This window comes from Culex quinquefasciatus, chromosome 1, assembly GCF_015732765.1.
Source record: "Culex quinquefasciatus strain JHB chromosome 1, VPISU_Cqui_1.0_pri_paternal, whole genome shotgun sequence".
NCBI classification, from domain to species: domain Eukaryota; kingdom Metazoa; phylum Arthropoda; class Insecta; order Diptera; family Culicidae; genus Culex; species Culex quinquefasciatus.
Genome location: NC_051861.1, coordinates 132701209 through 132715229, shown reverse-complemented (window position 1 = coordinate 132715229; position 14021 = coordinate 132701209). Strand labels below are relative to the sequence as shown.

General features: G+C 34.5%; 1 protein-coding gene across 3 annotated transcripts in view; it reads right to left on the bottom strand.

Annotated features, from left to right (window-relative positions):
* LOC6054358 (carbonic anhydrase-related protein 10) overlaps positions 1-11373 on the bottom strand; it is a 46531-nt gene extending 35158 nt beyond the window's left edge. Inside the window, exons 1-2 of one of the 3 annotated variants that reach the window (XM_038267009.1) lie at positions 11312-11373; positions 95-790 (exon numbers count right to left, since the gene is read on the bottom strand). In XM_038267009.1, the coding sequence (XP_038122937.1) occupies positions 95-146 (52 nt within the window). In that variant the 5' untranslated portion in view covers positions 147-790; positions 11312-11373. Of the gene's footprint in view, positions 1-94; positions 791-11180; positions 11200-11245; positions 11264-11311 lie in introns of those variants that run through there. The other 2 variants (XM_038267010.1, XM_038267011.1) reach the window with 2 other exon arrangements.
* Between the last annotated feature and the right edge of the window lie 2648 nt (positions 11374-14021).

Sequence of the window (14021 nt, the reverse complement as noted above, 5' to 3'; positions counted from 1 at the left end):
GGTTCCCCAATATTTAATTAATGGAGTCATTACGGGGGAGGGAAGGAACATTCCTTCTTGAATTATCGATTAATTTAGAATAGTCTTCACTTACCTTTTCCTAGAATTAGAAGAATAACTATATTTACACTTAATTTAGCTAACATTATTGTGCTGCGCTAGACTGCGCACTGCTCCTTCAGGCTGGTTCACTTTTTTCCCACCGAAATTGGCAGTCTAATTATGGGACCACGTTGTCCCTACACGTTTAACAAGCAATTATTTTTAATTAACCCGCACATCAAAACTAATTCGCGTTTTTTTTTTCTATGCTTTGACGCGCTTCGGGAAATTAAAACATTTTCCTTCTTCTTTCACCAATTTTCACCACACACTTTTCACACTTCTTCCTCTCCGTACAAAACTTCAACAAGCTGTCGCAGCAAGCCGGTTAGTTGTGCAACTCATTTTTTCACAGCACTTTTTTCTGCTCTGGTTAAAGGGTTTTCACACACTTTTTTCTTTGCTCCGCCAACTGTTCGGGGAGTTGACTTTTTGTTTCAATTTTTCTCGAGTGCAGTCGGAAAACTCTCCTCCGACGACTGGTGGTCCGGACCGGCGGCAGTGGCGTCGTCATCCGGGACCGGTTAAAACCGCAATCGAACTCATGTACGGCAAACGTTTTTTTTCGCTTCTCTCACTTTAAATGCTTCTAATGCACTCTTTTGGTTCACTTATCACGTTCTTTTCTTCAGGTTGGTTCTTCGCTTTTGGGCTCCATTCGCGCGTACCTAAATCACTCCCTGGAGAGCTGAGGGTTAGAGCAGAGTGGAATCATTTAATTTAATTTTCGCTTGGGGGCAGAGATTTTGCTCATTATTAAATTGTTCTAGGGATGTTTTTGGTGCTGCGTTTGAGGGTGTGTTTTTTTTTTGTGTATTAATTGTTTTAGCTGATTTTAGTTTCAATTCGAGAACTAATCTTTGTTTAAAATTGATAAGTTAGGTTTTTTAATTTGAACAAAAATGTTTTAACTTGAGCGCATTTCTAACAATTTCTGTAAATTTCATAGCGATATCCAGGAACCAATTAATTTTTTTTAAAATTTTAACTGTTTACTAAAGTTTTAGTTGAACCCTTCAGACCTGAATTTAAACAAAAAAAAAAGTTGATGATGGGAAAATGATTCTTATCCATAAGAAAATTATGAACTAGGTTTGAAAAAAAAGATTTTTGGGGCCTATATAACCCATTAGCTCTGAAAGGGTTAAATATGGTTTAAATAACGACCCAGACTAAATTGGGCCAAATTATCCCATAGTTTTAGCCATATTTATTGGATTCTCTTAGGAGGTATATCAATAATTAAAAAAAAACAACTTTCAAAATTTCAACTTTTGATTTAAGTATAGGTTTAAAACCCACAATTCAAGGTCAAAAAAATTACCGCAAACAATATTGGTCAAAATTATCCCATAGTTCTAGCCATATTCAACCGATTCCCTTTGGGAGGTATATCAATAATTTAAAAAAAAACAGGTTTCAAAATTTCAACTTCTGAATTAACTGTAAGTTTAAAGACAATATTTCATGGCCAAAAAATGAGTCCGACAAAATTGGTCAAAATTATCCCATTGTTCTAGCCCCATTTATCGGATTCTCTTAGAAGGTATATCAATAATTAAAAAAAATCAACTTTCAAAATTTCAACTTTTAATTTAAGTGCAATTTCAAAACCCATATTTCACGACCAAAAAAATGAACGCAAACATAATTGGTCAAAATTATCTCATAGTTCTAGACACATTCAGCTGATTCTCTTTGGGAGGCATATCAATAATTAAAAAAAAAACAGCTTTCTAAATTTGAACTTCTGATTTAAGTTTAAGTTTAAAAACCACATTTCACGGCCAAATTATCCCATTATTCTAGCCATATTTATCGGATTCTCTTAGGAGGTATATAAATAATTAAAAAAAAATACTTTCAAAATTTCAACTTTTGATTTAAGTTTAAGTTTAAAAAACTCACATTTCATGGCCAAATAATGACTCCGACAAAATTGATTAAATTTATCCCACTGTTCTAGCCATATTTATCGGATTCTCAATCCGAAGTATTTTTGTTATTCAAAAATAAGCCCAAATCTATATGAATTTGAATTTTATTTTTATGTGTTAGTCTTTCCAACCTTCAGATTTTTAATAAAAGTCATGAGACAATGCCGAAAGCACAAATTCACTGGAAAGTCTTGACAGACCGACACTTTTGGGCTTTTGACAATCTGAAAATATATATATATATATATATTTGTCTTTGTTGATGTCCTCAAGTAGATCCGTAAGACAAAAAAAAAATGAGTCGCTGGACACTGCCCTAAGTTGAGGATATCCAGAAGTGTTGAGTTGAGGAGGCTAAGTGGGTAAAGCACCAGAACAGAATTACAACCATAAGTTTTCAAATATAATTTGCTAAAGTTTTGATTAAAAAAAACTCTTTGCGGTGTTCATTGAAACTCAACATATTGGTGCAGTCAGACTTTAAATTATGATAAAACATGATAAAATAACACCGAACAACAAAATTTCTGCGCAGGCAAAAAAAACATGTACATATACGCAGGCAAAAAAAAATATTTTGATATTTTTGTGTTTCGTTTTGATGTTGTTTGGAAAGCTCGCTTGAAGAGAGAGTGAGACTCTTCCTCTATCGTTCTCTCTTCTCTCTCCGAGTGGACTGCTCGATTTTTTTCTCCGAGGCTTGAACTTTTCTTCCCAGACACAGTGCTCGAATTTGGGAAAAGATGATAACAAAAGCGATTTTTTCATCCCGAAATCAACTGTCCGAGTGGCGCAGAGTGAAAGCGCGTATGCAAATAAACACTCTTTGTCAAAGCAGTCTGGGTTCGATTCCCGGTACCATCGACCGCGACCGACCGACCACAAAAAATGACGTCATCTCAACTTTGGCGACGATTTCTGGACATCTTTCAAGCCAAAAATCTCGATCTAGAGTAGAGAAGGGGAGAGAGGGGGAGTGGAGGAGGAGAGGCGAATCTCTTGGTTTGTGTGTTGGTGGTTGGTGTTGGCACGGTTATGTGAAAATGTGTGTGCGTACGCGGCTTGGTTTTGTTTGTTTTTGAGGCTGCTGAAGTTTGAAAAAATTGTACCAAATGCTTGATTTGAGTTGAGTGAACAATTTGTCGTAGTTTCTACTTGTTCAAAAATGCAAAACAAAAACTAAAAAAAAAACCTAAGACCAAATCAGTATTTCACACTTTCTCTAGTGACAGTTCACGTTGAGTAAGAAAGGGATAGGCTGCCATTTTTCCTATCTCAAAACAAACAACATCTTAAAACGCTTCTGAAAATTCTCGAACCGGAAATGAGTAAATTGTTGACAGCTTTTAATACACTCTTCCACCAAAAAAAAAAGATAAATGTTTTCACCTCAAAGAGAATAAAAAAAACAACGTCAAGAGAAGATGCTCCGGAAAAATCCCTCTTATTTGTTTGCGCTTTTTCACCGCAAAAACTCGGTTTAGTGAAAAGGCTTTTTCCCCCTGCCATGCTGTTTGCTCAACGGGCGCTTTTCAAGGGCCATCATCATCATCACCAGCGCTACAGTGAGAGGTGAGAAAACACTTGGCGGCGACGGCGGAAAAAAAGAGCACAAAATCACTTTTGCAAACACCGGAGCTTAACGATGGTGTGTGTTATGTTTTTTTCCCTCACTGAATAAAGAGTGTGGTTGCATTATCCCATTATTCGGTGAGCATTTTCCCACTCTTTGAGTTATTCAGATTTTTTTCTGTTCTTCTCCTGGAGGACAAAATTAATTTATTATCTTTCACGCCACAGGACAACCGCCCAACCGCCGGCCAAGTGCTTCTGCTCTGTTCATAAAGCCAGCAGCATCCTCTTCATCGTTTGCACCTTCGTCGTCGTCGTCATCGGAGGTGTTGCAAAGTTTCGCCACTTCATTGTGGCGGGAAAATGAGTGGTGGAAAAACGGTGGTCTTTATCATCATCAGCACCGTTGTTTACTTTGAGCGCACTCATTTAGAGCGTTGACACTTTTCGTCGCCGAGCTGAGGTGGAATTAGTTCATTAAGACAGACAGCACACAGCTTGGGAAGTTGATAAATTGAGAAAGTAATTGTGGAAAGTGTAAAGGAGAAATAAGCATTGAAATTTGAGGTTTAAAATTGAAGATTTCTTGAGATTTAATAAACTTACACAGAACTCTCAAAATGACCAAATTGACCACAATGATCAAAGAGATCTTATTAATCAAATCGACCAAAATAAATAACACGTCGAAAAATTACCAAAACGATCAAAAGGACCAAAATACCAAATTGATCGAAATTGCCAAAAGGACCAAATCAACCAAAATGGCCAAAACTATCAAAATTACCAAATAAACAATACGAAAATAACCAAAATTACCAAAATGACAAATTCGACCAAAATGGCCAAAACGACCAAAACTACCAAAATGATCAAAATGACTAAATTGAAATCGACCGATATGGCCAAAATGACCGAAATTTCCAAAATGATCAAAATTACAAAAAAGAGCAATTGACCAAAATTACCAAAATGACAAATTCGACCAATATGGCCAAAATGACCAAAATTTTCAAAACGATAAAAATGACTAAATTGACAACCAAACCGACAATATCGATCAAAATGGCCAATCAAACAAAATTACCAAAATGATCCAAACGATCGAAATGACATGAATGACCAAAATTACCAAAATAACCAAAACTACCAAAACGAGAAAAATTATCTAAATGCCAAAAACAAAAAAAAAATACCAAAACGACCCCATCGACTAAAACTACCAAAACGATCAAAATTACCGAAATGACTAAAATGACCAAAACGACCGAAATTGCCTAAATGACAAAAATTTCCAATACGATCCAAGTGACAAAAATTACCAATTGACCAAAATAACCAAAACTACCAAAATGACAAATTTGACCAAAATGGCCCAAACTATCAAAATTAACAAAACGATCAAAATTACTAAATTGACAAAAGATACCGAATCGACCGATATGGCCAAAATGACCAAAATTTCCAAAACGATAAAAATTACAAAAAAATATTTACCAATTGCCCAAAATAACCAAACTTACCAAAATGACGAATTGGACCAAAATGGCCAAAACGACCAAAACTACCAAAACGACCAAAATGACTAAATTGGCAAGAGAGACCGAATCGACCGATATGGCCAAAATGACCAAAATTTCCAAAACGATAAAAATTACAAAAAAATAAATACCAATTGCCCAAAATAACCAAACTTACCAAAATGACGAATTGGACCAAAATGGCCAAAACGACCAAAACTACCAAAACGACCAAAATGACTAAATTGGCAAGAGAGACCGAATCGACCGATATGGCCAAAATGACCAAAATATCCAAAACGATAAAAATTACAAAAAAAGACCAATTGCCCAAAATAACCAAACTTACCAAAATGACGAATTGAACCAAAATGGCCAAAACGATCAAAACTACCAAAACGATCAAAATGACTAAATTGACAAAAGAGACTGAATTGACCGATATGGCCAAAATGACCAAAATTTCCAAAATGATAAAAATTACAAAAAAAGACCAATTGCCCAAAATAACCAAACTTAAAAATGACAAATTGGACCAAAATGGCCAAAACGACTAAAACAACCAAAACGATCAAAATGACTAAATTGACAAAAGAGACCAAATCGACCGATATGGTCAAAACGACCGAAATTACAAAAAAAATACCAAAATGATTAAAATATCAAAATTTGACCGAATCGACCAAAATTACCAAAACGATCGTAATGACCAAAATTACCGAATCGGCGAAAAGGATCAAATCGACCTAAAAATGACCAATACAAAAAAAATGCCAACGCGACCAAACGACCGTATCGAGTACTATCGACAAAATGGCCAAAACAACCAAATCGACCAAATTAGCCAAATCGATCAAATGACAAAAATTACTAAATCTACCAAAACCGACTAAAACGACCAAAATGGCCGAAATTACCAAAATGATCAAAATTACCAAAATGAGCAAATCGGTTAAAATGGTCAAATCGAACAAAAAATAAAAACTGCCAAAATGACGAAAAATTTGTCAAAACGACTAAAATTGCCAAATTCATCACACACATAAATTGACCAGAGATGGAATTGAATGATTTGAAAATGCTTAAATATGCATAAACAGATTATGAAATCAAGAAAAAAAATTTTTGCTGTCTTGTTTTTTTAATTTTGAGCTAAAGTATGAACCCAAACATGCTCTAATGTGAATTATTCAATCCAAGATGGCGTTGATGAATTATTGAGAAAATGTATTGTGTTATGCCAATAGGCAATCAACAATTCAAATTTAAAGGTAATAAAATCAAAATAAACGATTTTTTTTGTTCGTGATTCGATCATTATCGGATAATCGAGTCCGGACTGCATTGAAGTCTTCATTTAATAATACAGCATACATTTTGCAAAATAATTGTTGTGTGAAACAGCAAAACAAAATGGTTTCGAATTTATTATTTAGGCCAAAGCCAATGCTATTTCAAGATATTGTCTCCCACTCATTAAAAAAAATCCCCATAAACAATAATTATTGCTAAAATTCAAAACTATCATTGACAAAACTTATACGATACAGTCCAGACTCGAGTATCCGAAGGCTTTGGTAAAATTTCATTTTGGATAATCGAATCACGAAAAAAAAATTCGTTTAATAATTTTTGATTTTTTAAACTATAGTATGACCTATAAACTGCTCTAAAGTGATTTAGAATTTTTAAATCCAAGATGGCGGTGATTAAATATTGAACAAATTCAATTTTCAATTTGATACGCAAATTTTACTTAAATGGGGTCGCAGAACTCGAATTTGATTTAAAAAAAAAGAATCTAAAAAACGAAAAAAAAAATTTCGAGGTGATTCGATTATCCGAAGTCCCAACAAACCTTCGGATAATCGAACTTCGGATAATCGAAACTTCGGATAATCGAGTCTGGACTGTACTTTTTAGTTAATGGTTGCACAACAACTGGATTTGTGTAAAATTCATTTTTAAATCCTTTTTTCGTTGAAATTAAATGTTATCGTAAGTTCAAAAAGTATAAACTTTATCACAGAAAAAATGAACACTTTCCCTCAAACCATCCAGCCAGACCAACATTGTCTCATTGACCCTGACCAATTTCAATTATCACCATTTCAGCGGAGAACCGAGCGTAATCCCCGCCCTAATCCTTCTAAGCCGCCCAAATTGTCCCACCATAACCGTGCCGTCGGGTGAAAAAGCGTCGTTCCGTCGCGAGCCGAGACGGGATCTGTGCTTGTGTGAGGACCAACAACAAAAAATAATCCATTCATTCATTCCCGGGGTGGGCTTGGACAAAAACCGTCCAGGCCAGGCCCAGACCTCCGTTACAAATCTCGGACTAGACGGCAGCTCATCACCAACAAAAAACGAAAACGAAGCACATGAATACAACGCGTAGACACACACACACATGAAGTACCTCCCTGGACCTTAATTAATCATCATACACCCCCCCCCCCCCACCCAACCCTCGGCAACGCCACTGCTGCTCCACTGATGCAAATGTGTCACAATTCATTTTCCACTTGGACTCTTCTTCGCAGCGCGCCCTTTTTGGTTTGTTTTGGAGGGCACTTTTCCATCCGATCCCGAAAAGAGGATAAATAACTCAACTACACCGCTAGACTGCTGAACTTTTGTTGAACTATTTGTAGAAATGCCTAGCATTGAACAACCGTAGAATCGGCATTTTAGGAGGATTAATCGCTGTTAGAAGTTCACTTTTTTGCTGTAATTACCAGCACACATTCCACTCGTTTGGTCATTCATTGTTTTTTTTCCCGGGGAGTTTTTAATTTCGCGCTGCAGTAGAATTTGCAACACAGAGTAATATGGGAGATACAATTCTGGAATGCCGAGCCGGCCAGTTTTGCACCGAATTGCAGATGTGGTGGTGGTCTGCACGAGAGGGAAATAATTTTTAACTTTCCACTGCGGCAGTCAAGTGGCTTCCTGGAGGTTGCACTTTTCGAGTGCGTAGAAAGTTTTTGCGCTGAGCTGAAAAAAAGTCACTTTGGAATGAACTCTGCTGCGTAGTAGCAATTCTGTTGAAAATAAAAATTGAAATTGGAGAGGGCATTTGCCTGGGCTACTTGAGTTAAAGTGCGTCTTTCATAACTTGGAAACTGATGAATAAGACCATTACAAATATTTTGAGAAATTTTCGTCCTTCGAATCAAGCTGGGGTCGTAAAAAAAGAGGGAGGGGAGGGTGTTAATAAAAAAATATTTCCAAAATTTATTTACGATTCTTTGGCACAATTTCTGAATATTTTAATTTCCAAATTAAAAAAAAAAAACAAAAAACAAAAAGTGATCAGATCTTGTATGCAAAATTAAACTTTTTATCGAGAGAGTTGAAACAATTTGTTTGAAAAAGTCCTGAATTAATTTATTGATTTACGGTCTGATAGCCGTGAGGGCTAAGTCACAGTCTTATAATCTCTATGAGTTGGCTTTTAATCCTATGCATTACATGATAGGTGTGAAACTGTTGCGCAATTTCCTATTCTTTTCATTTAAAAATTGAGCTTAACATTTCAAAAGGGCACATAACTTTTGCAAACAAGAGTATATTCCTTTCACTCGAATGACAGTTTACATAAGGTGTGAAAGGGGTACACTGTTGTTTACAAAAGTTTTGTGCCCAAATGATGTTGAAGGCACGAAATTATCCTGATTATTTATAAAAATTTCTAGAACAGTCCAGACTCTATTTTCCGAAGCCTTGATTATCCGAAGTTTCGATTATCCGAAGTTCGATTATCCGAGTGTTTGTATGGGACTTCGGATAATCGAATCACAAACAAAAAAAATGTTTTCGTATTTTTTCATTTTCTTGGTTTTAACATAAAATTTAGTTCTACGATCCCATTTTAGTCAAATTTGAGTTGTTTAATGCCTATTAAAAAATAAAATGCATTTTTTCAATATTTCATCTCCGCCATTTTAGCCGCCATCTTGAATTTTTTTAAATTACTTTAGAGTAGCATAGGGGTCATACTTAAGCTCGACAATAAAAAAATTAGACTACGAAAAACATTTTATTTTTCGTTATTCGATTTTCCGAAGTGATTTTTTTTCCGAGGCTTCGAATAATCGAGTCTGGACTGTATTGAGGATCAAACCAACAGTCATTCTCTAAAACAAATAAAAATAAATATTTAAAAAAAACGTATTTGTATTTTATATTCCGATCAATTTATATTCCGATCACTGAACATTCCTGATTATTGTGTACAACTTTGCCGATGACAAAAATTCCATTAGAAAAAAGCACTTCTCAAAATACAGATGAAAAGCCCGCAAAATATTGTAAAAATACGAAATGGCTTCTTTCGTACATAGATACGAATATTTTTGCCGGAGAATATCAATCAATCCGAAAAAAAAACTGTTTCATTTTAATATCCGAACAGATTTGCATATTATCTTATTTATTTTTTCAATTTTAAGTTTTTTTTGTTCTAAACAATGTGACCAAAAACCAATAAAAATTAAATAGAAAATTAAACTGTTTCGAAAAATTCTGACGTGAAATTCTGGAGACTTATTCAAAGCCAATTATAAAACTTATTACAAATTATTCGTAAAAAAATAAAACTAAACTTCAAATTTCAAGCCCAATTATCAAAAAAAGATTACTAATGAAAAAATATCACAAAATGATTTCAACAGCGTAATAGTTATGCATCTGTCACAAAATTTGCAAAATATCGTGAATTCGCGAAAAAAAATCCCATTGTCTTTTTTTCGATTGTGGTTCCAAAATTAAGTATTTGGAAAAAGCTTTAAAATGCTCTTTTTGATTAAAAACGCAGAATCAATGTATCCTAAATAGTTTTAAAATGATTGTACAAGTTTATTCAATGTTAATTTATTTTTCAGATATTCAGATTTTTCGAAGAACTTTTTTAGCTTGAAATAAAATTTGCAATGGAATAAATTTTTAATTTCAAAAATGAAATTATATTCAACATTTCACAAGATTAATCAAAACAAATTAACGTGAATGTTTGAAAAAATAAAAAAAGAGAACAGCATGTAATTCCATCAAGCACCTTAATTTTCACAATATTCTTGCAAAATATGTTGTTCAAATAGTGAGAAACAACAATTGGACCTGTCAAATATATGAAAACTTCCCCTATTACAATTTTTAAACCTAAAAAATATCACTAAGAAAACATCAATACAGTCCAGACTCGATTATCCGAATGCCTAGAAAAAATTTCACTCCGGACAATCGAAAAAAAATTCTTTATCCTATTTCTGATTGTCGAGCATAAGTATGACCCCTAAACTACGCTTAAATGATTTAGAATTTCTAAATCAAAGATGGCGGCCAAAATGGCAGTAATGAAATATTGGAAAAATGCATTTTGTTATCAACTATTCAAATTTGACTCAAATGGGGTCGCAGAATTCGAATTTCATGTTAAAAAATAAAAAAAAAACACGAAAACAAATATTTTTTATTCATGGTTTGATTATCTAAAGTCCCTTACACTGTACTTGATTTCGGAAGCAGAGAAATCAATGTATGAATTCAAATAAGAACCGTTGCAAATATTTGAATCCATCGTTTCTAGCTTTCATGTTTTCTCCAAGACTCCCCTTAAAAAATTGTCCAAATATTTACTCCGAGATTTTCCTTCACTTCCCTTTCACGAAACCGGATACTAATTAAATATCACTTAATCAAACGTCAAAAGTTAACCACCAAAAACGCACACACACAACCCCCAAACGAAGCACGGAAAACACGTGTCACTAATTTTCTTCCAGAGTCCGCACACAGCAGTAGGCCTCGCCACCACAAAGTGTTTCCGTCGATTACCGGTGACCTCTCGGACGGACACACACACATACACACACTTGCACGAAAACACCGTACAAATTAGCCTACTAATCGCCAAATTATTCACGACAACTGCAGCAACAAACAAACAAAGCAGGCGAAATTTGCGTGATAACGCAGGAAGCCAACCCCGAGAGGAGGCGACTTTGTTCTGAATTTAACACACACACATGCAGAGACAAGGACACACTCTGATCAGCCGATCAAATTCGGGCTTGCTGCACACGAGTTGTCAAAATCCACGACTTTAATCACCGCGTTAACAGCTGAGCGGGGGAGAGAGAGGTTATCCTTTTGGTCCGGTTTCACTCCATAGCTTACTTTGTGTTCCGAGCGGGAGAAAGCACCGTTTCGCGACCGGTTCGAAGGGCTGTCGAAGGGAAACTAAACGCAAAACGGCGTGCCGATGCCGCACTGTGGACTCACACAGTTAACAAGCTGTGTTCGGTTTCGACCGTTTGTTATCACTGTTTACATCGGCGTGCGAGCGCGATGGGGAGCTTTTTCGGGTGAGAGCGAACGAGACGACCGGAGGAGGCACCCGGAGAGAGCCGAAGTGTTGTTTTCGGGGAGGAAATGTGGGTTGCTTGGATCGGAGAAAAGGGGTTTGGCGCGTGCGCACGGACAAATGTTGCTACGTTAAGGAGCGGATATCGCATGGACGAACGAGGGAACAAAACAAAAGCGGCGATTGAAATTGTTGTTAATTTTTCAACATGGAGGGTTGGTTGAATGCGATGGGTGAGAGTTTGAGGTTCCTGTGGAGTGGAAAAGTAGTTGGTTGGCATTTGAACATAAATTCCACTTTTGTTTAAATCTTGTTGCTCTTGTATTTTTATGCATTCCAGAAGAATTTTAGAACTCAACACGACCTAAACTGCTAACATTTCAATTTAACAAAATAAGACAACCATTTCATGTAATGAAGTGAACACAGAGAAAAATATTGAACTACAGTACAGACTCGATTTTCCGAAGGCCTCGGAAAAAAACACTTCGGATATCAAATATTCGGATAATCGAATCAATAAAAAAAGATATTCGTTGTCTTATTTGTGTTTGTTGAGCTTAAGTATGACATTTAAACTTATCTAAAGTGATTCAAAAATTTTAAATGCGAGATGGCAGCTTAAATGGCAGTGACTGAATATTTAAAAAAAAAAAATTGTAATTTTTAAGGTAATCAACCATTAAAATTTGACTAAAATGGGGTCGTTAAGTTCGAATTTGATGATTTGAAATTCTCTAAAAACTTTCCCAAAGATAGTATGGTACTATCATGCGTCCTCAAAACTGGTCTAAAACGTGTATTTTTTTTTAAATCGCGTTTTAGACCAGTTTCGAGCACGCAGTATTTTTGACAGGAGCAAAATAGCACCATACTATCTTCGGAAAAGTGTAAGAGAATTTTCTAAATTTTGACACTGTTGTGTTGGTTTAAAAAATTTAGTGGAAAACAAAAATGATAAAAATCCGAACCATATAAATTCCCATTAAAAATTGAAAATGAAATGCGCAATATTTGGCCCAGAGTTCCAAAACATTTGGTGAATATTTGGCCCAGAGTTCCGAAATAGGTCAAGGAACAATATTCAGCTTGTGGAGCGAGATTTTGAAAAAAAATCACATATTTTGGGCACCCTACTGTACAGTTGAAACAGTCATTCTGAACCTTAATGATGGTTTATTTGACGTAAAAATAACACCTTAAATCTGATATTAACAAGAAATACTATGACTATAATCCCTGGAATTCAAAATAAGAATTTTCATCGCAAATATTTTTACAAGCACTATTTTTAAAAATAATAATCTTGGTATGTCACCTTACCAGTTGGAAAATATTTCAAAAATAAATTGTAATCCTATCAATGTCACCCCGGTTTAGTTAATTGTGGGGTCATACCTAAGCTAGACAATCAAAAACAAGACAACAGCAATTGTTTTTTATTTGATTATTCGAGTCTTCATTTAAAATTTCGGAAGCAAATTGTAAGTAGAGACTTTAAGGCCGTTGCAATTATTTTTCACACAGTCACACAGACAGACAGTCCGTGATTAAAATTATTTAAATCTCAATTGATTTTCCCGCTTAATCTTTATGTATTCATGGTGTCGATCCAAATCCCAAAATAAAATTCCCTGACTTTTCCCTGACCGCTCCAGACCACATTTTTTTTTTATTTTTATATTTTTTTTTACTAACATATTGTTTGGAGCGTTTTTATAGTTTCATGCATCAAAAAATCAATGACTTTTTTATTTTATTTTTTTAACAATGGATTCTGCAAAAACTTAAAAACATTTTTTTTATTTTGTCAATTATTTTTTTCTAATCGAACATCCAAAATGAGCAACCATAAAATTGTCGTATGGTTTTTTTATCTGGTGATGCCATTTTAAGTGTTGCCCTTTACCAAAAAATCTATAGTTTTATTTTTTTGAATGGATCCTATAAACATATGAAACACAATAGCTTACAGGACCTTTAGAAAAACTCTAGAAATAATTAATAATTACAATTGTTACAAATTTCAAATTGCGATTAGTTAGTTTCACTTCATTTCCTAAAGAAAATTTAAAGTTAAAAGTTTTCAAAAAAAAAACCAATGAAAATTTGAATTGAATTAAGAAGTCATGTTTAATTTTAAAATAGTTGCCTTTTGTGGAAATTTGAAACGAATTAGGCCGATGCCATTTTTGATTGTGTTTTTATAAAAAAACTAATGGTTTTGGAGACAAAAACGTGAAAAAATATGTAATTTTGTAGAACGTTAAGAAAGATTAAAACAAAACTGGAAAACGGTTTTCGGGATATTTGAAGAAAACATCTTCCTAAATAACTTTACAAAAAAACAAAATATTTTTGATATAAAATTTAAAAAAAATAGTTTCTACCTTGACCAGAGCCTACAGACGATCACTCACACGATCAATACATTTTATAAAAATAAAAACAAAATACAACCTGCTCGAGCTTATCAAAAAGTCATTTTTTTATCAAACTTAGATATTTGGGTGTTTTTTAGAT